At 49.9% G+C, this 24,810-nt stretch overlaps 1 protein-coding gene across 4 annotated transcripts; it reads right to left on the bottom strand.

The window, feature by feature from the left end:
- Nucleotides 1-24,636, bottom strand: FBXO31 (F-box protein 31). Of its 4 annotated transcripts, none has more exons than XM_039558198.1 (10): nucleotides 24,246-24,636; nucleotides 17,226-17,297; nucleotides 15,340-15,426; nucleotides 11,695-11,771; nucleotides 10,073-10,240; nucleotides 9,329-9,403; nucleotides 7,872-7,981; nucleotides 7,065-7,218; nucleotides 6,122-6,483; nucleotides 1-4,866 (listed from the first exon to the last, which is right to left on the bottom strand). In XM_039558198.1, exons 1-10 carry the CDS (start codon nucleotides 24,634-24,636, stop codon nucleotides 4,644-4,646), a joined length of 1,719 nt encoding a protein of 572 aa, XP_039414132.1. In that variant the 3' UTR covers nucleotides 1-4,643. The 4 variants fall into 4 exon arrangements, with proteins under 4 accessions (XP_039414132.1, XP_019143811.1, XP_039414133.1 ...); XM_019288266.3 differs by lacking the exon at nucleotides 24,246-24,636 and adding an exon at nucleotides 18,947-24,078; XM_039558199.1 differs by lacking the exon at nucleotides 15,340-15,426.
- Nucleotides 24,637-24,810: the final 174 nt, after the last annotated feature.

The raw sequence follows: 24,810 nt of genomic DNA, 5'->3' as shown, positions 1-24,810 counted from the left end.
TAAGTTCACAAAACTTTGCTTTTTATTATTTGAAATTGGAAAAGGCTCCTTGGGTAACAATGATCAGGTGTAAAAGTAACACACAGGGCTTGCTCAGCTTTCCAAAACCCGGGGTGAAGTAGGCCAGGTGCTGATTTTATACATCCTGTTCCTCTCAGAGCCACCAAGAACAGGACAGGCAAAGCCCCAGCCCTTGGGCAGGGGAGCAGACTGGGCAGCTGAGGTGTTTAAACTACAACTGCTCATGTTCCACATGGATATCTGTGGTGGTGGATGTCCAGTGGTTTCCTCCCACTGCCCTCTGTACAAAGCAGGGATTTATCTTTCACCTTCACTTTTAATACTTTATCGAGACTTATCCACACTCAAAACCTACAGGAAATGCCCAGATCAATCCATTAGTGTCATGTTAAAGTGGTGAGTGCAAAATACACATGGGAACAGGGAAAGGGGAGTAATCAATGACAAAACAAAAGTGCAGATTGCTTTAATTAAGCTAATGAACACGGTCGAGCCGAGTGCTCTTTGCCTCAAAAGTTCCAAAGATTGCAATCCAAACAAAAAACCAGAATCACACATTTTAATTCAGCACACAAAGCACCCAAAGGTCAGTGGCACTCACAGTTTAGTACCTCTATCTTCCACTCCACATCCCAAAAAATTCACTGTTCCACTGGGAAGGGCAGCACGAGCCTTTGGCAGCTGAACATCACAGAGGATTATCGGCCACGTGAGCAGCCAGCTACAAGACAGAGTTAACACATTACCATTCCCTAAACTAGCAAGTCGAGCCTAAACAACCCATTTCCACACAACAGCCAACACTCCCATCGAGTTCCACTAGGTTTAAATTAATAAAAAGCAAGAAAAAGTCATCCTTGTTGAAAAGTAAACACTGAACCAGCTGCAGTTTGGGCTTTTCCTGGGAGCTGACAGCTCCAGGCACAGGAATTCCCTTTCTCCCCAGCACACATTTCCTAAGGAGCTGCCCCTCCAACAGCAGCACTGCTGTTCACTCCACAGAGAAGCTGACATCCGAATCCACAAACAATTCCATCCTTAGTAAAACCCAGCCTGACAAATCCCCGTGGAGGGAAGAGTCTCCCACAACCACCAGGCCTAAGCACAGCATGTTCACAGCTCTCAAATCAGGCCCAAGGCAAACAAACTGGAGCTTTGATGTTCCTCTTTTCCAGCTGGCCAAATCCATGTGTTCTGATGGAGGAGCAAAACCCAGCACATGAACCAGTCACTTCTTGTCCCTGAGCCAAAATTCAGCCCCAGGTCTTGCAGTGGCCATTGGGGCTCTGCAACCTCCCTGCAAAGGCTTTGTTTAATCCAAAAGGCTCCTGCCAAGAGTATTCCTACCCCTGACAAGTTGTTTTCCATCCTCGCCAGCACTTTCCACCCATCTGGGATGAAGAAATCCAGCCAATTGTCCCCAAGATTTCCTGCAGAGCCAACAGGACGAGGAGACGTCGGCAGCAGAGATTGATCACCATCTGCAGGGCCCCAGCACACATTATCCCTGTCAACAGCTCCCAGAAAGATCCCAGGGGGCTGGAGAACCGGGATTTGGGAAAGCCATGGGGTATGCAGTGCTGGGCAGGGGGTGGAACAGCCTGTACCAAACACGAGCAAGCACAGCAAAGCCCTGTCCTGTCAGCACCACTTCCCGTGAGGAAAAGCAGGACTGGGGAAAGCAGGAGCATCCCCCTGGCCACGGGGGATCAGACCCAAACTGCCTGCTCCTAAATCTGTCTCCCCTTTCCCAAAGATTGCAGGGCTGGGAGTTTTAACTCCGTGTTACCCTGCTTTGCTGTGGAAGCACTGACAGAGCCAGGCACAAAGGAACTGGCACAGGAGCATCCCCAGCATTCCCAAATCCATCTCCACAGCTTTCCTCACCCTCAGCTGAATCAGAGGGGATTTTCTTCTGAAATGCCACTAAAGCCTGCCAGGCTTGGAGCAGCAGCAGGTGAGAAAAGGCATCAGAGGAGGAATATTAATACAAAACTTGCTATTTCCTTTGCTCCAGACAGAACAAAGCCAGGGGGTACCAGCAGTTTTCCCTTTAATCAGGAATTATCCTGACGTTTTGAGGCCAGCCAGGTAAGTTATAAATAAAAAGATGCCACTACAGGGGCAAGGCAGAGCTGGGAAAAATTCCCACAGGGCATCAACTTCCACCAAAGCCCTTCTCTCCAGCCAGCCAAGCAGGTCTGGCCTTCAAGAGACCCCTGGCAGAAGGGACAAGAAGCCTGGAGAAGAGCAGATGCACAACCTGTGCCAAGAGCAAACAGGTGACACCTTGCCCAGGTGACAAAGGACAGAGGCTACAGACAGGTCGGTACTTGGGAGAGCGACTCAAGCCTCAGGCCAAGCACTTGCAGGGCAATCAATGCAATCTGGATTTTAATCTCCATTTAAAAAATGTGAATCGTAATTTAAAAGCTAAAAGCAAAAATTCTCAAGTCAGTAATGTAAAATTTCAGGATTTTGATTTTTTTTTGGTGGGGATATTGAAGTGGGGAGGAGGAATCTGCAATCAGAGCTATGGATCCAGCTGAAGAAGAGCTGGTTTTAGGGACATGCAATGGGAACAGCTGCCCAAGGGGACATCTCCCATCCCTTTGGGCTGTGAGGGAGAACACAAGGCAGACAAGAGATTGCCTAATGGCAAACTCCAAGATAAACAGGCCACTGAGACACCAAATAAAGCCCTAAACATAGAATCATTCAGGCTGGAAAAGACCTCTGAGATCGAGTCCAACCATTAACCCAGCTCTGAACATCTTCAGCTGTCCCAGGAACCTGCACCAAGCTGGAAACCTCAGTCTGCAAATCAGGCACAAGCTGTGCACAGAGCTCAGCAGCTGCAGCAGAAGGCTGAGATGCCCAATTTCAGCTCCAGGTCACCTCTCTGCCCACTCACCAAGGCACAGAGAGCAGTCACTCCCTCTCTCCCCAGCCCTGTGTGATCCAAACTGGCTCTTCCCTCTGCCAGGAAAACCCCTACAGGCTGCTCACAGCCAACCTGCTTTTCACAGCTTATTCACCAAGCCTCTAACAGCTCCTCACCCCCACCACTGAGGCAGGCTTTCCACTCCTCACAAACCTGCAGGAAACACAGCAAAAAGTGCCCTACATCACCTTCAAATTCCCAGAAGTTTGGAGAACTCTGTTCAGAGAGACAGGAATTAATCCTGTGAGTGACATGAGCTGCTGCTCAGCATCCCTGCTGGAACCTGGGTTCTCACACAGCTCAGAGACCTCATGAGCCAGAAATGGCAAAAAAGCCCTTGTGAGAGTGAGAATAAAAGCTGCTCACAGGCACTGGAACCAGGCAGGGACTGAAAACTTCTCCACAGAAGGGGCCTGAAACCTCCCAGCACAGGTACAGACACATTTAAAGACCTAAAACTGCAGAGATGTAAAGGCAGGGGTTTGTTAGACACTGATGAGGGGAGAAGAGAAGGGACCTGGAGTTTGTCCTCACAGCCAGAGAGCAGCTGCAACAAAGGGTTGTGTTAGTGCTGCTGGTTTATAGCACAGCTCACAGCCTGGAGATGAGCACTGGCCAGGATTTTCCTGCACAGCACAGTCTAGAGGGAATCTGCTTCCTCTCCTGCAGCACACAAACTCCCAGCAGAGCTCAGATCTGCCACAAAATCACCTGGGATGAAACAAGTGAAACTAGAAAGGGAGAGAAGGGCCCTGTGAGTGGGGCAGCAGCACCCACCCAGCAGCACCCACCATTCCAGGAGCCAGAACGAGCCACACAATAGGAGGACAATCCCTTGTCACTCCTTTGGACTCCCAAGGGCATCCTGAACAGGAATGACACCTGTGGGTCACACAGGACCAGTGACATGTGGCACCTTCTGCTGCCCAGCTGGGCTCATCTCACAGCTGGGTTTCTTTTTTGCTCCTTCCTTTCCATTTTCAGACCCACTTCACACGATCTGAGAAAACCTTCCAGGTACAAACCAGTCTGAACACATCAGAGCTTCTGCAGTTTACACCCAGTTCCAGTGCCACAGCCAGCTCCTGCAAGGAGAAAGAATCATCTCTGTGCTCAGGGAGACACCCAGACCTCCAGCTCCAGGGACAGCACATCCATCCAGCTCCAGAAACCAGGACAATGCTGAGCACTCTCATCCTGCCCTTGCTGAGGGAATTCTCCAGAGGAAACCACACACTCCAATTACCAAGCCAAGGACGCAGCTATCACACCAGCCTCTCCTGGCAATGCTGCACCCACAGAAAAGTTTCTGGAGAGGAGGATGTGCTTTGTCACTGCCTGTTCCTCTGCCCAGCTCTGACCAGGTGTTGGTTTTTTCCCAATATACTATTTTTTTGCACTAAGGAAGGTCTGTTCCTTCCTCTGCAGGATCCCTTCAGCTCTAAAAAGCCCAGACTGGGGAACAAGGACTGCTGGGAAGCAGCGTGGAGCAGCACAGAGGAAAAGGGCAGTCATGGATGTCTGAACTGGGATGTGTGTACATTTGGGGTAAAAAGGCTTTATTCAAAGTGCATGCTTTTATCCAGAGGTACCAAGAGCGAGGACTCCCCAGCCCAGCCCCGGCTGGGGAGCGCAGCAGCCTTTGCCACCCCGAGCCCTGTCCATCACCAACCACTCATCAAGTAGCCAGGGACTGAATGTTCTTGAGCATCTCATCAAAGGCCTCCCGGGAAGGCGCTTGGGCGTTCTGGAAGGAGACCTTGATGCGGCTGTAGAGGCTGAAGGATTTGAGCTCCAGCCAGATGAAGCCGAAGCGGTCGTCGTCGAACAGGACGAACACTCCCGGCGTCCGCTCGGGGCTGGTGAAGCCGTGGCCAGCGATGAGCCCCGTCCCGTAAAAACTGCAAGGGGATAAAAAGAGGTGTGAGAACAACCAGAATCACCCAGTATTTAATCCAAAGAAATCAGCACAAAACTCTGATGAAGCCAGTCTTGATGAAGCCGGGTGTGACAGAACAGCGAGTTTTACACTCGGTTTTTAAGACAAGAAACTCCTCATTGCTACTTGCAGGTTTCTGCTTTGGGTTATCCTAATTAGCACCTGCACACCAAAGCTGGGTTTTTCAGTAGTTCAGCCCCCTAACCCATCTGAGATTAACTTGTGCAACTCAAGGATCAGCACAGGATCAATCCTCCCAGGAAAGCAAAGGCACGTTGAGAGCATGACCAGAGTGGCAAAACCTAAGGGAAAGGAGAGGAAAATCTAAAAAGCAGAAAAAATCTACCAGGATCTGAGGAGGAATAAAGGTCAGTCAAAGCTCTGAGCAAGCAGCAGGTGGAGCAGGGTTTTATCCAAACAACTCAGCTGTGACAGCAGGAGCCTTCTGGGATTAACCAGCTCTGGGTAGGTTTTTCCATGAGCACAGATGTTTGGCTGAAGGTCACCTGCCTAAGCCGCAGCTTTAGGGCTCCTTTTCCACACTTCATTTAGTGTGCTGCTTCACCAACTCCAGCTCCCATTGAACACAGCTCTCTGCATGCCTGCACCTCCTGCTTGGGGTACTCAGCACCTGCCAGGGCTGCCCCACGGCACCAGAGGCCAGGGAAAGGTGGGAGAGAGCACTGTGTTCCCACAGCCAAGGAACATGAATGACACACATGGGAATGGGAAGCAGCTTGAACAGTTCTAAATATGTGAGCTGGGCAGCTCTGGGACATAAAACACACCAAAAAAATGGATGTGTGTGTGGAATTCAGGAGAGGTGCCAGCTTCAGAAGTAAATCCAGCAAGGAAGTGGGATGGCAGGTGACAGTGTGGTGAGAGAGGGAACAAACCAAAGCATGGGAAATTGGGCAGCAGAGGCAGGAACCAGAGAGGTTGTGAACTCCCCATCCCTGGAAGTGTTCAAGGCCAGGTTGGATGGGACTTGGAGAAACCTGGGATAGTGGAAGGTGTCCCTGTCCAGGGTGGGGGTGGAACAGGATGGGCTTTTAGGTCCCTTTCAACCCAAACCATCCCAGCATTCCATGAAATCAGAGCCCAAGGGGCTGGGAGATCCACAGGCAGGCAAAGGGCACACAAATACAGGACACACACACCTCCAAGACTCCCCTTTCCCTTTCAAAAAGTGACTGGGCCATAAAACCACCAGTTACCAGATCCGGCAGGTCCGGGGATAATCCTCGTTCCTCGATATCACTCCCATGGGCAGCACGAAGGGCTGGGAAGCTGGTGCCTTGTCCTGGGTCGTCCCCTCTGCCCCAGCTGCAGTCTCTTCCCCCTCAGCACCTTCTCCTCCCAGGGGACTGGCAGGCTGGGAGGCAGCCTGCTGGGAATGCTCCTCTTCCTCCTGCCGCTGCTCCCGCTCCTGCTCCTCCCGCCGGACCTGCTCCTGGACCTCCAGCACAATACGGGAGAGCTCGCTGAAGTCTCGCAGGTTCTCGATGTCAGGCAGCCGCAGAGGATGTGCCAGGTCTATCTCCACAGTCTGCTGCCCAGCTGGGATGTTGGGATCTCCCTAGGGCAGGAAGGAACAGCACGGCTGCACACACCAGGTGGTACAGAGCCATCACCTCATTTGTTAATAGTTCACTCTATTCTACAGTCACCAAGCTGGCAACAAAGAAAACCTGCTTGGACCTTGTTTGCTGTCCTCTGACATCTCTGCTTTCCCCTTCCCAGAAACAGAACTTTAAATCTAAAGCTGTACTTGCAAGGGTGAAAGGAAATCAAAGCTGTAGCTGCACTTCACCAGAATCCCTCCCCCGTGGGGAGGAAGGAGCTCCCCAGCTTGACTTCAGTGAAGAGCTGCCAACATTTGGTACCTGCTCTTCAGACACACACAGAGGATCTCCAGAGACCTGCTACCAGCTGTTCACAGAAAGCAGCTGGAAGGGGGAGGAAAGGAAGGGGGAACCAGGAGAAACTTCGCAGAGCAGGTTCTGGCTACTCTGCATGTGCTGAGATTCACCCAACGCCACCAATCCCCCACAGGGAGCAGGGTTTGGGCTGCCAACTCCCAGACAGAAATCTCTCCTGTGCATCCACGGCACTGAGAACACTTTCACAAGCACCTGAGAGAAAGGAAAATGCACTCACAGTGATCTTGGTGCCCTTGGCTTTCTTCCCATGAAAGCTCAGCATGACAATCTCCAGCCCGTGGCTGCCGTAGGTGCCTTTGAAGAGGCCTGGCTGGATGAGGTCGTCGGGGCTGCTGGGGGGGAGGTAGATGCGCCGGTACGTCAGGCAGTTGCTGTGCAAGAGAAAAATGTCAAAAGTCAAGAAAAAAACCCATCCCCATCAGCAATGGGTTTGCATTCTGCTCCTCCAGCAGCTTGGGGATGCTGTCAAGACAGGCAGGATCTGTGTATTCAGCAATGCCAACAAGCTGAGTGGATTTGCTTTAGAGCTCCGCAAGCACTTCCTCCCTCCCTGCACTTCTCTCCCCACCATCCTTGTGAGCACACCAGGAGATTCCTGCAGCAAAGAAACCTCCTCAGTCCTTGAGATTCCCAGAGAACCTGAGAGTGAAGCATATTTAAACATCTGCTACACCGAGGTGGCTGCTAATAGAAACCTGGAGAGATGGTTACAATCCCCCAATTTCTCAGGGACTCCGATTCCTGCCCTACAGAGCACACTGATTAATATGGATAATAACCAGACACTCCTTGGCATCACATTTGCTCTGTCTTCAAATTAGACACAGTTAAACGACTCAAAAGCACCTTCCTGTGCACGGTTATTGTGTAGAACTTGGAATCCTATTCCTACTGCTGTCATTCCACCTCATCTCCCTGTACAGCTGGAAAGCACTGCAGAGACACAGCATTCCTCTGGCTGTGGAAGCCCATGGAAAACCCCTGTCTCGGGGAGAAATGCTTGTGAGGTTGTAGCAGCCCTTACTCATATTGGCTGGTGTAGATGAACTTCATCAGGATGAGCTCTTGCATGTGTTCATGGAAGATGTCTTCCAGAGTCCGACCCCACTCCTCCCTCAGCCACGTCCGGAATTCCTGCAGCACGAGGAGAAAAGGGGGAGGATGAGGACATCGCCCCAAGATGACTTCACTGTGTGACTCTGTGGCAGCACATTTCACTGGCAGAGCCACAGACAGGGCACATCCTCTGCCAAAGACAGGGAAACGTGGCTGGATTTGGGAACAAGCACATGTCGGCTTGGAAATATGGTTAACAAACAGTGATTATGGTAACTGCCAGTGGTCACACCATCAACAGGCTTCCCTTCAAAGAAATCCCAGGTAGAACCAATACAACCCTTCAGAATAAAAGCAAAAGCACGGCCTGTTATTGCAGAGTAGCTCATCTACTCTTTCCCTCACAGTAACTCATTTGTGTGCCCACAAGCTGACTCCTGTGCCCTGTCCCGACATGTTCAACATAAAAGAAAAAGCTTTTGAAAAGCACTAAGGGTTTAGGAGGTTAAAACCTGCTGATTTAATTCTGATGCATCTAAATCCAAAGGGTACTTTGAAAGCATCTCCTGAAGTACCCCAACTCCAGCTCTGACAAGTTAATACCCTGCCAGGAGTTGGTGTGGTAACAGCTTACACTGAGATAGCAGCCTGCCAAGTGATATTCCAAACCTGCCTCCTTTATCTTCCCAAGCCAGATCCTCCAATTACCATAATGCCACGCACACTTAACGTGGTGCTTTGAAAGTATTAAAGCATTTCTCATCTGCTCCAGCACCAGAAAACACTTCACTAAACCTTTCACCCAGCTGTTTCCCATTAGCAGACAGACATTTTACAGCATTCCTCAGAAGCAGCTCAAATATCAGATTTGTCACGTGGAACCAGCTGGAAGCAAACAGCAGTACCTGGCAAAGGTATTCATCCTGACATTTATACCTGCATTTAAACACAGGTATTTCACTCAGGAATCTGCCTTGCTGGGTAGAGCTGACAGACACAGGAGAAACAACCAAATGAAGCTTTTTTAATCCCTCGAGCAAGGCAAGCAGTGGGAAGGTGCCTCGCTGACCAGCAGGTATCCAAATGCAGCTGGTGCTCACTGTGTTTGAAAGATCTTAATTATACAGACAGAGATCAGTGCCTGGAGTGTTGCTGATGTCCAAGATGTGCTGCTGACCCTCTCTGGACAGGTCTGCTACCAAAACAGGAGGAAGGTGCTGGGGCTCAAAGAGCACCTTGACACAGAAAGCTGCCTGAAACAGGAAATCAGCCAAAAGCTCACAGCCTGGGGTTTCATATCTGCTCAGTCACACAGAAATCAGAAGGCAGAAGGGCACCTCCCAGACCCCAACAGCAGCTGAGAGCTGCTCCTCAGGAAGGGGACACACAAAGAGCCTCAGTGTGGAGCCCTGGCAGAGCACTCACCTCCTGCCTCCCCCCTGACATCCGGTGGTGATCCGTCTGGTTGCACTTGGTGGAGAACTCGTCCTTCTTTACAATCTGTGGTTACCATGGAGGAGAATTGAACAGGTTACAGCCCTGTTCAGAGATGCTTTGGATGACGTAGCCAAGACTGCTCACAGCAAGTGCTTTACAAAACAAACATTACTGGATTTGCTACAACACAGAAATCCTTCAGTGCTACCGAGTGTAGCAGCTACAGAACAGAGAAATAAAAGCAATAAAACCTCAATGCACTCTAATGAAAATAATAGTTTTAAGCTGCTTCCCTATTTGAGCTTCTTCCTTTAAAGAAAAACAAACAGCCTGTCAGGAAGCTTTTTAAAGCATCCAGTGGATGCTGCATCACCTTCTCAAGGTCTCACTGTGGAGAGAGCTGCAGAACAGGTCTGTGTCTGCCTGGGCACACTCACCAGCTGCCCAAGGCCAGTTTACACATCCTTTCCCCAGATCCTGGTGCTCCCACCATGCTCCAGCCCAATGGAAAACAGCACAACAGCCTGGCTGTGCCACTGCCAGGGAACAAATTCAGAGCAGGGAACAGCCCACACAACCTGTCAGACACATAATGAGCGTAAAGCTGGCGCCCACACACACAGCAGGGTGGTGAAAGCCACAGCTCTGAAATAAAATCCTCACAGCTTTTTGAGGAATCCATTCCCAGAGCCGAAGTGCACACACAATGCTGAGGGAGGCAGAGGAGCTCACCTGGATGTGGCCATTATGAGGTCCCTTGTGACCATACATGCACTCCACCGTGGCACATTTCCTCTCCATCAGATGGATCCTGAAGAGGGGTTTGAATCTCATGGGATCATCCACGTGAGGGTCATGAGGCGGCAGGTACATCCAGCCAATGATGAACAAACCATCTACCTGCAGAGGGACAGGACACAAAGCGCACGGGATCAGCCCTGCATGATTCCTTGTGAGTCTGCAGCAAACTCTGAGGCCTCTTCTGGCCCAGGGCAGGAGCTGCAGAACAGTTTGCTGCATTCCCAAACAGCTTTCCAGCCATTAACCCAGACCATATGCACTCCCAGCACTCCCTGGGTGACAAGGGCTTTTTTACAAGGCTTCCTGCACCACTGGAAAAAGCTCAGGCCTTTATTGTTGCAAATGACTTGCCTGGAGCGCAGGATCCAGAGGGAGAGACCACACACCAAGTCAGGCTCTAATTGGTTTGAGAGCTCCTGCTGGCAGATATTCCAGCAGATGAATTCTGCTTCCCATGATTATCCCTGCCTTTTGGATGAGGAATTATTTGGCTTTATTACTCAGAGAACACAGGAAGCAACACTCTCCTCTCCTGAGAGGCACAAGTGCCAGCCCCCTTCCTGCACACCTAACAGAATCCTTCCCCATAGGCTCTGCAATTCCAGAGGCAGGATATTTTCCAAACAGAGGGATCTGAGATGAAGGCAGAGCAGTGCCACAAAGTCTTTATAAGGTGACAGTGGAAGTATTGATGCAGTTGGGTGCCCTCTTACACCAGTTCATGGAACAGAATCTTGCAAAATGCAAAGGCCTCGTGATTTGTTCCGCTTCAACCTGGCAGTTATTGAACCTTGGTGCAGAGAACAAGGGCTCCAGGCAAACTCCTGGCTCAGCTCTCACCAGCTCAGTCTAACATTGTTCATTAACTGCTCTCCCAGCAGCACCAGAGCTGCCAGACTCCACACATCTTGTCACCAGTGTCACTCTACATCTGATGCACGAGTCTTAGAGCTGGTGTAAAGGTTTGCCAACCACACAACTGCAAAGCCCTTTGCAAAAAGTTCAGCTGCAGGCAAAGAAAATGAAGTGAACAGATTCCTGTGCCAGCCACCGGAATATCAGTGTCAAACTCTAAATCAAGCCTTTCCCTCAAACACTGATCATGTTTTCTACCTGCTCCTGGGGCTCTGTTTGGCACAGAGCTAAAAAAATAAAAGAACTGTCTGGAGAAAGGTGGTGATGATAAAAAGAATCCCAGAACCATTCAGGCTGGAAGAGAGCTCCAAGACCATCGAGTCCAACCTGTGAGCAATCCCCACGCAGAGCAATGAGTGCCACGTGCACTCCAGGGATGGGGATCCCACCACCTCCCTGAGCAGCCCAGTCCTATGTTTAACAACCTTTCCTGTGAAGAAATTCCTCCTGATGTCCAACCTAAGACAAACCAAGGAAAAACCAAGGAAGAACCAAGGAGCACCCTCCGCGTCCATATCACTCACTTGAGGGCTGACTGTTCAGACTTCTTAATGGTCTGGGAACGGCTGCCAAGGGTGGAAAGTGTGGGAAAAACCCCCCTCAGCCCTCAGAAGCCCCAGGATGAGGTACTCACTCACCACCACGTTCAGCAGTCCCCCGTAGGGCCCGATATCCGGCTGCCACAATCCCAGGATGTGCCGGTAGCGGTGCAGCACTGGGGAACAGGGAGACACTCAAGTGAGCACATCCAGAAGAAGGAATTGGGATTTTGGGAATGAAAAGCCTGCTCCCAGGTTGCACACAGCGCTGACCAATAGTACCCACAACTGCATTGACTTGGGAAAAGTGGTTGTGTCCAAGCCCAGCCAGGAAGTTCTGAGCTGAGGCCTCGCCCAAGCTCACACACATTTATATTCTTTGCTCCTGGCCCTGTGGAAGGGCAGAACCACCTACCTCAGCAGGAATTCCCGGGAAAGTTTTGCAACACAGTCCCAATAATACAAATCACACGATATAACCAGAGCTAAAAACAAATAGAAGCATCTGCCACCTCCAGTTACGAAAAACACACTCGATGCTTCACACTGCAAAGCAACAGAAAATAGGGAAGGGCAGGAAGGCAGGAAGGAACAAGGGAATTTGAATATTTTGAAAGCATTTCACTGCCTTGTGTAGACAAACTTGGCTCCAGAGTTAAGCATCCTTAGAAACAGCCACTGGGAGCACGGGCAAAGCACATGGGTCACTCCAGCTTGGGAATCTGGTGGCGAGGCCAGCTCAGTCACGGCCTTAAAACTTCTACAGAAGCAGCCACACCTCAGCAGTGCCCAAAAGCTGCTTCCAAAACCCACTCAAAATCTACTGCAGCAGTTGAGGCTTCTCTGTTTCTTGTCTCAGAGCCAGGTGTCCCTCCAAGCCCACCTAAACAGAGGAATATTTTCAGCAATCAGGAGGAAAGGGCTTTTACAGAATGATCTTAAACCCGCTGTTGTGAGGACAGCTTAGAGATGGGACCTGCCTCCAGTCCTCACACAGCCATTCCTCTTGTCCATCTAATTTCCTTCTGTCCATCTGATTTCCTCCCAGGATCAGTAACCTTCACAAGAAGGCATTACAGAGCCTGGCATTTTGGGCAGGAACAGCAGCATGCATGTTATTTCCATGAAGAAGGTATTTCATTTGCCTTAGAGATGTCCACAGCCAACTCAGAAGGCCACAAGAACGCATTTTAACTTCCAGGACTGGCTTAAATAATAGCTTTGGGTTTGCATCAATTTAAAAGAAGAATTGTGTTTCAGTGCAGCTGTTCCAGCAGCTTTGTTTCATTAATTACTTCAGACAGCAAGAGCTGCAGAAGTTTTTTTATCCCACCAAAGCAAGAACTTCCACAGGAGTTTAGGACAGCAGGGAGGGAAGTCCAGAGCTGCTGCCAACTGGCCTGGAGGAGCCTTTTCCCTGGGCAATAAACAATTTCAGACTGAGACTTGCACTAAGGCAAGCAGGCAAACCCCACTCCCAGCTCAGTAATTACACATTAATTAATGGCATGAGCTGCTCCACCCACCACAGTCTGCCTTCCACCCTGTCTGCCACAGAGCTGATAAAACCCAGCTTTTTTTAATGTATTACTATTTTTTAGGACAGAAAACAAAGCTATCCAAGGGGGATGAGGATGTTCCTCCTAGCCCAGCTCCTGCTGGGAGCAATTTCAGGAACTAGGGCTGATTTCTGGACACAGGAGACCAAAGAAAAAATCCCATTCATTTCCAGAAGCTACGGGGGAAAATGCTGGTACTTGGCCAAGGGCCCAAACAAGTCTCAAAACACAGCTCAGTTTTCAAGCCTGGGCTGTCTCTGAGCTCCAGCAAAACAGCAGCTAATATTAATTGCAGGGAAAACCTGATGAATTCCAGCTCTGGCTCTTCCTGGTAGGAGACAGGATGAATCTGACAGTTGTTTCCCTTCCTGCTCCTCGAAAGAAAACAGCACTCGGGTCTTTCTCCAAGGTTTTCCACTGCCTGTGCTCAGTCCTGGAGAAGCCTCTTGCCTATCCAAATTTCTGAGTCCACCTCCTGCCAAATGGAGCAAAACCACATCCACAGGATGCTCCAGGACAACCTTCATCCAGCCTGAATATTCCCCACGTTCCACAAGGAGCCCTGCACACCCTTCAGACGGGAAGGGGGCTTGAATCCAGCTGGGGATGGGCTTGGAAAAGCAGGGAATGCCAAACTCCCACCAAGAAAAGGCTGCCTGGGGAAGATCCTGAGTAGGAAAAACCCAAACCACTGCAATTCTCCCAGACTCCTGGGATGCAGGAAGGTCTCCACAAGCAAATTGAGCTGGAATAATGGAAGCAGTGCCCAGGTTGGTGATGCCTGAACTGCTCATAGAGAGAGCTCAGAGTAATCCAGGTGAGCTTAAACCCCTGGGGAAAGCAATCTGAGCTCACCTGGGTGACACTGCAGGAACAGGAATTAGGGAAGACTTCCATGGAAAATCCTGACAACACAGGAAGGGAAAAAGGGGAAATGGGCCATTGCTTCTTAAACCACATGGGCTCAGAACCACGGAATCATTCAGGTTGGAAAAGACCTCTAAGATCATCGAGTCCAACTGTCCAAGCTTCTCCCCAAGGAACACAACACAGCCCAAGAGAAAAGGGGCACATCAGAAGTTTGGGCCTACAGCTAAAGAAGTAATAACTGAGGGAACAGCAGTAAATGTCATTTAAGAGCCCCCACAAACAGCATGTTTGGAGCAAACATCCAATCTCCAAAGGAATCCATCTTGCAGCTTGGATTTGCTTCCCCTTCCCATCCAGCCCCAGAACACAGTTGGTGTTGACAGGCACCCCAGGCTGCCAAACCCCAAATTTTTGTCCCAGTTCCTGCTGTAGCCATGCTGCTGGTCTGTCCTGACTCACATTAAAGTGCTCACCTTCCCAGCATGGCCCCTGCTCGGTTGCTTCCCTCAGCACAGGGAATTCTGCAGCATCCACTCCCTCATTAATGTGTGTGATAAACTCCATTCCCAAGCAGCAGTGAGTTAGTAACTGAGTCTGCCAAGCTCTGCAGACCCAAAGGAGCATCAGAGACAGCTCAACACCCCCTCCAAATAAACACCAAACACTCCTGGCTTCCTTAACTGATGTAAACTAATCAGTCCTTCTTCCCCCTCAACTCCTGCTGAACACTAAACTCCAAGGGTTTAACTATTCCTCCCTCAACACAACACGAGGAGGGGAAAAAAAAGGTTATCCAAAATGAGGAAGGCAAATCACAATCTTTAAAACATTAGCAGAACATTTCCTAGAGACAGATGGTGCTTAAAAGCATTCAGTGTGCAGGGAGGGAATTACTATGGGAACACTCAGCATTTTGCACTGGAGAGGGCTGTGGATTTGACTGTGGCTCACTTGGATCACGACAAAGCTCTTTGCCAGTCCAGAGTTGCTTTTGGGAGGCCTCACCAGGGTATCAGAATTCTTCCCTCTCAGAAAGGTGCAATTCCCAACGAGCAGAGTGAGTGCTCCTGTTCTGTGAGGAGAGATCCTCAAAAAAGCACCTCAAAAAAAGACCAACACCCCTGAGTGCCTGCCCTGCTCACGCTGTCACCCCGCAGGGTCACAGCGCTCCTCTAACACACACCAGCCACAACTGGTGGCACCTCCCTGCTGTCCCAAGGTCATCCCCAATCCTTTGCTCCAAGCCAGGGCACACTCCATGCAGCATCCCGGGCGTGCTGGGTGCAGGAAGCAGCAGCAGCAGCGGGGTACGTACGGCAGGTGTAAACATCTCTGTACTCCATGTGCTCGTAGTCGGGCAGGATTTTCATAAAACGCCCCGACTTCACCCGTGGATTTATACCTGAACAGACAGAGCAGGGTGAGTGCCAGCAAACTCTGCTCCACTGGGACCAGCAAACAGTTCCATGGATCTGGGACAACCACACAGGGAAGTCCAGCTCTCTCCTTGACTTTGCTTCCAGTTGGTTCCGTCACCCCCGGTCTCGTGTGAGCAGGATTTCTCACACAGGATGTGTTCCAGATTCCCACAGACATTATTTACAAATGGCATCCAGTGAATTCCAAGTGGAATCAAAGTCCTTCCTCAAACTCTGCACTGCTGCCTCAAGAAGACCAAGTAAGTCCACGGACAGCAGCCCAGGCCTTGGATTAGTTCTGCTTTCAGGCAATGAGCTCAGTTCCCATTTTGCCCCACCATTTCTCACAGAAGCACACTCAGTGAACAGAAAAGTCCATGCAGTAATCCCAAATTAACTCCTCTGCAATTAAAGAGGTTTATGGGACAGTAGAGAAAATGGGGTGACACCACCAGGAAACTGCTCCTGGCACAGGGCAAAGTTCTGCATCTGAGCAGAGGAGCTGAGATGGCGCATCCTGAAAACCAGAACGGCTGCCAAGCATTCCCACTCTGGAGCAACCATCACTGGTTGGGATTGCTGGATGGATATGGGCACAGACCTCACACAGAAGTGCAGGAAAGACCATCACAGGGGTGGTTCTCACACACCAAGTGTGACTCTCTGCTAATGGATGCCATGGGTTTGAAAACTACTCGTGGAAACAGAGTGAGACAGATCTATTGCAGGTTATTAAATAAACGAACTGATTACACTCTGGAAACCTGCAAACAATGGGAATGTTTAGGAAAATATCCCACAGGGTTGCTCTCTCCTCGGCCTTCCTACCCACAGCCGTGGTTGGGAGATACCGGGCTAGAGAGTCACCACTGTCCTGAGCCAGGAGGGCCATTTTTACCCACAGCTTGTGCATAAAAAGCACCAAGTATCACTTTAATATCTCTGAGCCATGGAAGTTACGTAGCAAAAAGGACTGCAGGTCATGAAGAGATGCTGTCCCACTTAAAAGTGGCAATGAAGAGCTAACATCTGACCTGGTGTGTGCTGTGTAGCTGTCACCACATCAGTGCCACACAGAGATATGGGATTAAATAGGAATTAAAGGTTAATGGGACTTCTCTGGGGACATCCGCGTGCTGGCTCAGCATTACTCAGCCCTCCCAGCCAGGAGAATTAGGCAGCTCCATCCCTAGTGTAGTATAGAATAGGGAAAGACAGATATCAGGTGATGAAGTAATTTTCCTGTGGATGCTCAGCAAGTCTATTAAGGATGGGATTAAACCCCTTCTACCTGTTCTTCTTCCCAGCTTTAAGATCAGTACTTGAGGTCACTGCTGCTTCAAGATTCTAAAGGGTGCCACCCCCACAGACATTCCCAAAACACACTGACAGCTCCTGCCAGGCTCTCCTCCTTCAGGGAATGCTCATCCCTTTTCTACTCTCCTATAGCCATTTCCTTTCACTGAGATCAAGGCTTAGAAAAAATATCTGTTAGCTCCTTAGCAAAATCTGAAAGTGGCAAAACAGGAGGAAAAACCCCCAATATACTTCATTAAAAAATCAAATTCCATGCTCTTTTCCCACCAAAGGATTGGGAGGCACAGAAATCCCAACTCTTGGCATCTGCTTGGTATGAAATAAAACTCCAAACATGTCAACTTCCCAATGAAACCCCTGCAAGTCAGTCTGAACAACTTCTGCCATCAAAGTTCAACAAATATTCAACACTTCTATGCTCTAAAAACAGGTATTAAGCAAGATTTGGATTGGGTTTACCACTTACGTTTGGCGTAAACATCTCGACAGGACACTCCTGTGATCTCCAGCTTCCTCAGGTTTTCACACACTCCATACTCTGCAACAACATGGAAAAAAGGGTCAACTCTGGCACAAACAGGTTTGCACCCAGAGTCTTGGTAGCAGCTACTGAGATCTGATCAGGTGCATTCTTGAAGCTGCCAGAGTAGACCAAGAACCTTATTTTTGCTTTAAAAACCGGATGTGATTTTGTGGAAGATTCCAAGACATTTCACAAGCAATGCCTGCAACAAACACACCATAAGGCACAAACACACCCAGCAAACTCACAGCTGCTCACACCTCAGCCAGGAAGAGTGTGAAATGTGGGAGACATCCCCATTCCAGCTGGGATTGTGTGCCTGTTTCCAGCAAATCACCGCTGTGCAGAGCAATTATCTACTCCCACTGAGGTACCCGACAGGGAAAACTGCTTATTAGGATCCTAAAGGAAAGGTCACAGATTAGAAAAAGAATGAAATGGAGACATAAAACAGGCCCCAGCATGCACAAATATGGTTACACTTGAAAGCAGATCAGATTGAGAGGGGGCTGTTGTACAGGCAGATGCCTTTGATTGCTCCCAGAAGCCCCGAAAACAAAGGGAGTCGGAGATCTCGGAGCAGCTTTGAAGCAGAAAATGAGATTCTCTCCTTTCATTTTCAGGAAGTCAACATCGAACTTCTAAGAAACTTCAAAACTAATAAAAGCCAAGTACTAATGTCTCAATGCCAGAAATCTTCAGAAGAGCAGAGGGAGGAAATGAGAGTAGGGAGATCCCAAAAAAATCAGCAGTGACAATGCCACCCTGCTGCAGTGACCCCGATAGATCTCAGCAGTGGAAAGTGCCCTCCTTGACATCAAAGACATCAACAGCACAGATCAAACAGCAGCTTTCCTCAGCAGCACAAACATCTGCCAGCTATTTGACACAAAACTGTATCTCTGCAGACCCTCATCAAGCCGTTAAATATGAAACTGATCCTCAGCTGAGCATCCTTGAATTACCAACTGTGGCTGTGAAGCACCACCTAACGCTGGAAACCTGCTGCAGGAGAGCATTCAGGTTCCAAAGATGAGAAAAGCAGGAGTTTCCCTGAATGAATTCAGCCTCCTTGTGTCTATAAATACAAGCACATGATGAGAAAGCACTCAGAGGGTTTATTGTCAGCCTGTCTCCAGGGAACACCCGTCCCGCACACATCGCTCCGCCTAAGCAGTGGTGAGGGCAGCAAAGGTGAGAGGGGCACAAGGCACAACAAACGCTGCCCTTCATCAAAAACCACCAAGGGCAGCGGCAGAATTCCTGCTGACTTCTGTAGGCAAAGCCAGAGGAAGCTCTGAGGGTTCAGAGCTCAATCCCAAGGTGGGCTGAGGAAGCACAATTAGGAGAGGGCAGACGAGCTGAGCTCGCAGGAAGAACAGCCCAGCACAAACAAACCACTTAGTGCTGGGTCTGTGCCAGCTGTGTCCTGCAGATCCATGAAACCAGAGCTCCACGGGAGCCTGGGAATGCAGCCCCACCCTGCCAGAGCCTTCCAGGCTCTCCAGGACTGCTCTGTCAGTGAGAATGTGGTGGGTAAACACATCACAGGGATGCAGGGAACAGCGTGGAATGTCCCCAGCTGACTGGAAAGTCTTTGGAAGAGGGCAGGAACAGCGTGGTTTGGGAACAGGCAACTCTTGTCCATGTAAACAAACACTCACCTGGCCCCAGGATGGGTGAGATGAGCCCTTCCCACTGCAGGCAGGTTGAAGTCAGGCAGGGAAGGGATTTATACTGCATGGGAAAGGGAGGATTCTGCCCAAATGGAATCTCTTAACAGCACCAAGAGTGACACTCTCTCTTCCCACACAAGGGGCTGATTTTTCCCAAAGCCTTCTCCCTAATCCATAAATCACTCAAGTGAGTGCCATGGGAGATCCACCACCAGCAGCTGCCTCCAAATAACAGGGCGGGAAGGCATTTGATGTCAAAGCTTCATGCAAGAGCTCCTGATAACCTGCAGTGAAATTTTATGAAAGTCAAACCATTATTAAAGTGGTTGCAATTAAAACCTTTCCTGGAAAGATTCAAATAACAATTTCCTTTAAATAACAAAAATTTAGGATTTGTATATTGCTACACGTTATTTGTCATTAGATATCCAAGTCCTATAAGAAAGTATTATCAAGAAAAAAATAATTTCATCTTAATGTGCTTTAACACTCATTTTGTAACTAATTCTTACCCTGTTTTGGTCAGCAAACAACTACAGAGAGTGAAAATGCCACAGTGATGGCTGAGCTCCACAAGTGCATTACTGCAGCTCTCCTGAACCAGCTGTTCACACCACGATGGCCATTTTATGGGAAAAATCAATCTCTTGGCTCACAGTGCCGAAAAACAACACCCCTCCAAACATCATAAGCAAGAAAGGCCATCTCTTTTTAACCCAGAAGGCAAGAGGGACATAAATTAACAGCAAGTAGAGCTTCAAGATAATGAGAGAAAAAGAAAACTGGTAAGGTTTTCTTTACAGAGAACTGAAATCCCTTTCCAAGAAAGATCTGAAGAGCTCAAGCTTCCTGGAAAATTCCACTTCAGTGCAATTAAATCTATTTTAAGGAAATGTATCTCAGTGCAATAGCTCACTGAGTTAAGTATTTTTATTTTAAGGAGTTAATAGTCACCGAAATTCACACCCTTAGAAAATGGCTACTTAATCCTGCTCCCAAAGCAAGGATGGAAATTGGTTTTTCCAAGTTCCCACTGACCAGCTGGAAAGGCTGCTGGAGTGGGTTTATAAGGAGTGCTGATTTCCCAAACACAGGGACACGCTGCTGTTTCCATGGTCACATGCACGGGAATTTAAAGGACTTGGAAAAGCAGTCCCCATCTAGGCATGAGCTGCACTAATACTTCTCCAAGTGGCATTTATTCCTTGCCCTGCTCCCACTTCCAAGTCTCACATTCCCTGTTCCTCCCCCAAAAGAAGCTCTGTCACCCCCACCCTGCGTGGCCCATGCAGGAGTTTAAAAACAAGCAAGGTTCTTCCACCCCAGGTTGGGAAGAACCCCTGTGCTCACATCAAAGCCCCAATTCCTGCTTTTCTGCTGCCTCTCCCAGCACAGCAATGCCAGGGAGCTGCTGGAAGCTGTGTGTGCACATCCACAGTTTTGAGGAAATGACGATGTCTGGCAGAGCTCGATCCCCTTCACCATTACTGAACTCCCACTGTGTCCTGGCTAATCAAATCCTCCAATTATCCCTGGATAAATGCATGTTCACAAGGCTGGACACAGAACAGAGAGGATAAAAACTCACCGCATTATTCCAGCTACCACAAAAATGGGAGATTCTCAGGTTAGCACCTCTGAAATACCAGGTGGACAAATTTGGAACTGGCTTCTTGTTTCCAAAGGCTGAGCAATCAGATTAAAACACACCCAGTCCTCTCCCAAACACTTCTCCCAGGGGAAAGCTTGGAGTTACCATGGAGCAAAGGGAGATCTGTTCTGCAACAAATGCAAGTATTTGTGGAAACCCTAAAGCAGAAGATGTGCAGCTTGCAGACAGGTCTGAGACTCTGAAGGGTGGCTGAGAGTGCTGAGCACCTGCCTGAGCAGTGAGGAACAGCAAACCACTGCCAGGTTGTAGTTTAAAGGCCGGAAAAGGTCATCAGAGATGAAGAAAAGCCACAGACTGACACACTGCACAATGCTTTCACCACACACAAAGGGAGCTTGGAGCCTTGTGACTTATGAAAATCACCTCCACCTTTACAAGGGCACAGCACTGCAAGAAATGGCTCCTGTTGTGGCAGCTTTTGTGCATCAAACTCCTGCATGGATTCCCTGGAGTCTTGTAAGAGCTGAACCCCACCCAAGAGTCTCCTCACTGAGTGTACAAACCACATTTCCCAGCCTTTTTTCCCCACTCTTCTCCACAGGCACCTCTTTCCATACAACCTGAAGGTCAGAAACTTCAGCACCTTGGCTGACATTTTGCAGCAGGCCCAAAAGCTGCTGGAGGCTGTTTTCACAAACAAAAGCCTTTTCTTCCAAGCTCTAGAGCTGGTTATTCTGCATTACTGGTCTGTTCCCAGGTGCCCTGCTGCACTCGCCCTGTTCTGGTTTAAGAAAAAAGAAATTAAAGATTAAAAATGGACTATAAGGTGTTAATCAAGGTAGGTCAGGCCACCAGCCAGGGTGACATGAGCTTTAATTCTGCTCCTGCTGCAGAGATCAGCAATCTCCTATTTATAGAAAACATGGAAGTGACTGCAACCCTCTCCTTGCCAAGGAAGCGATCCAGAGACATTGTTTACCCCAAACAGTTGCAATGATAAAAGGACAACAGCTCTGACAGTCGTGTCAGTGCTACACAATTCCCCCTGCTTCATCCCAGCGCTCTCCCAGTCCTCCACCAGCAGCAAAAGCCACTCCACTTTCAGGCAGACAAGTCCTCTGGACACTTGGAATAATCACAGCATGTTTTCAGACTAATCTACAGCTGAGCTGGCCCAGAGCAGGGCAGAGCAAGACATCAACACTGCATGGACCGAGGGCCCCATCCAACTTGGGACACAGCCAGGCTGTTCCTCACATCCAGCGCTGCTCTTGTCCAAGGAGAAGGGAAAAATGGCCAAAACAAAGCACTGCAACAACAGCTTCTCCCAGAGCAGCTTCTGTCTGTTCTGATGAATTTCAGGATTCTTTCCTGCCTCTGCACTGCTGTGCATTCCTAAAAACAGAAGTAGTTTTGCACATGCAGCTGACACCAAGCTGAAGTTTCCCAGTTACTTCTGGAACATCGTGCTGGATTTGGATGATCCTCATGGATCCCTTCCAACTCAAGATATTCTGTGATTCCATGAGCATCAGGAGGCCTCAGAGCAAATAAACCAGCAAGGCACATGTGTTCTTGTTCTGTTTTTAGGACATGCAGCCTCACCACACGACTCAGGCAATACAAACACACACTTAAGCACTGACTAGAGATGAGAATTGGTTTGGTTTTGGCAAAGATTACAAAAAGTGATGACATTTTATGTTTGACTATCACACAGCCCCCAGTGCATGGCTGTGCAGAAACACAGCACAGAGTATTTTAAGTTTTAAATGTGTATTTATTTACCAACACCTGATGTTTACCCATAAAATACTGCCTAATTTTATCCTCGTGTGTACAACTACTCAAAGTTCCACTCCTACCACAGCAGAGCAATGCAAAGCACCACAAACAGCCTGAGAAATCCAGCTGAGGAACTGTTTGGAAAACCAGGGCTGGTTAAAAGATTCAGGCTCAGTTTCACCACTGTAGGAAGTTTGCTGGCCAGGAACTGCCCCATATCTGTTCAGCACGGCTTGGGCACCAGCCTTTGGTACAGGAGCCTCCTCAGCCACACCAGCAGCCATCAAGCTGCTCTCTGACACTCCTTGAAATGGATATGTTGGGAAGCAGGAGAAATTACATGCAAAAAGCATCAAAATTTGGTTTATGCACCTCTCACCTGGTAGTTAGCTAAGGGCCATAGACAAAAGTGTAGTCTTGATACCTTCCCTTCCTGTCCAGGTTAGTTTTAACCATAAAAATTCCACTGTTTCCTTCATTTCCTTGAATTTCAGCTGAGCTTTTGAACACTGCTTTATCTACTGAAAAGAAAATCTGAGGAGCAGACATGAATTAGATAAATAAATGCATTTCCCCACCAGGCCTAATTTAGTGGCTCTTTTATAAGTCAACCGTGCCTATAGTTAAAAAGTGACATATATTTCTATATACACATCTTGCCAGGATCATAACCTATTAAAATAATTAATCAGTCAAGTTTTGCAAACCATTCATCAAACACACAAACATCCATGAGGGCTCTAAGTCACTAGAGGAGTGTAAGGAAGGAATTAACACCATTTCATTAGCCTGTCTCCTACAACCAATGTTAAATTATTGGGACAATGCTGAACTATGAAATCAGAATGCTTTGGTTTACATTTTCCAGGTGCAGTTTTTGTGTTGTCCAAAGGTTCTTGGATAGTGCTGATAGAGGCACGAATTCATTCCTGCAAGGCTTCAGGCATTCCAACAGATCCCACAGCAGGCAGCCACTGACATACCCAAATCTTTCATCCCTGTGCCCTCACTGGTATTAAAAACAGAAAGCAAACAGGGAAATACACATGACTTCATGTGCTGGCAGCAACAGCACCTGGCAGGATGGCAGCGTTTGGAAAGAGGATGAGCACAGCAAGGCAGACCTTGGGAGGTGGGACAGGACTGAAATAACAGAGGACAGAGAGCCACAACGGTGGGAGGACAAGGATGAGGAGTAACGAGGGAGAACTGCAGCCTCATAGAGCACAGCTGAGGAAAAAGCACCTCCCAGGCCTTCACATTACTGCAGCACAGCACCCTTGCACCAGATGATCCCTGGAAAATGCACACACGAACCTGGAACCTCTCCACACCTGGCCCTATGATTCCCCAAAGGATGTCCCTGGCCTCCTCCGTGCACCACAGGACCAAGAGGGCTCCCTGACCCCGGTGTATCCCCCGTGTCTCCACGGCTCCAGGAATCCCAAGGGCACCCCTTTCTTCCCTGCTGCAGGGGCTGAGCATTCCCTGTCCTCGCTGCCGAAACCCCCCATCCTCAGGATTCCCCCAAGGACATGCTGCATGGAGGCATCATCTTCCCCGGCCTGCTGCCATCCCACTCGTCCCTTTCAGCTACCCCTGGGGGACAACCTCAACTCAATGCCCTTTGCCACAAGTCAAGTGCCACCACCAAGGGACCGTGCCCAGGAGACCCGAAATGTGCCCACTTCTCCACCCTGCACACGCGGAGCCCTGCGAGCTACGGCCCCACAGCCTGCACCCCCAGACCCCAGCTCTGCCCGGCACCCACGGAGTCCGGCCCTTCAGGATGCCCACTCCATCCCCTCCCGCACTCTCCGTGTCCTCCTGCACCCTCGAGACTGCTGCCCTTGGACCCCCGGACCGTGCATCCCCTCGGGCGGGCGGTACCTTCGCGGCAGCGCCGCCGCCAGATCGTGTCGGTGCGGAGAATGCGGCGAAAAGTGGTGCAGACTCGGGCCAGGCTGGGCAGGTCGGTACCGGGCAGGGAGCCGAAGATCTGCACCAGGAGCTCCGGGGGCAGCTCCAACAGGGACAGCGGGGCCCGCCCGGCCGGGCCGGCCTCGACGGAAGGCGGCAAGGGCCGCCCGCCCTCAATGCGTTCCGCCGCCTCCTCGTCCTCCGTGACGACGACGACGCCGCCGCCACCGCCCGCTTCCTCGGGGTCGGTATCGGTGTCGGGCTCGCTGTCGGCGGCCCCGCGGCGCTGCTCCCTCGCCGAGCCGCGCCGGCGGCAGCCGCGGGCCGGCCCGACGCCGCACAGCCGTGCGCACACCGCCATGGCCGCCGCCGCTCTGGCCGCCGCTCCAGGGCGCGCCACCGTGCCCGGCGCTAAGCCCCGCCCACCCCAAAGCCCCGCCAATCGGTGCCGCCCATCCCGCCGCTGGGCCGCGCCCACCGCGCGGCTCCGCCAATCAGCGCCGCCTCATCCAGCCGCGCCACGCCCCCGCCGGTA

This window comes from Corvus cornix, chromosome 11 (genome assembly GCF_000738735.6).
Source record: "Corvus cornix cornix isolate S_Up_H32 chromosome 11, ASM73873v5, whole genome shotgun sequence".
Classification (NCBI taxonomy): Eukaryota; Metazoa; Chordata; class Aves; order Passeriformes; family Corvidae; genus Corvus; species Corvus cornix.
This window is presented reverse-complemented; position numbering and strand designations above follow the sequence as displayed.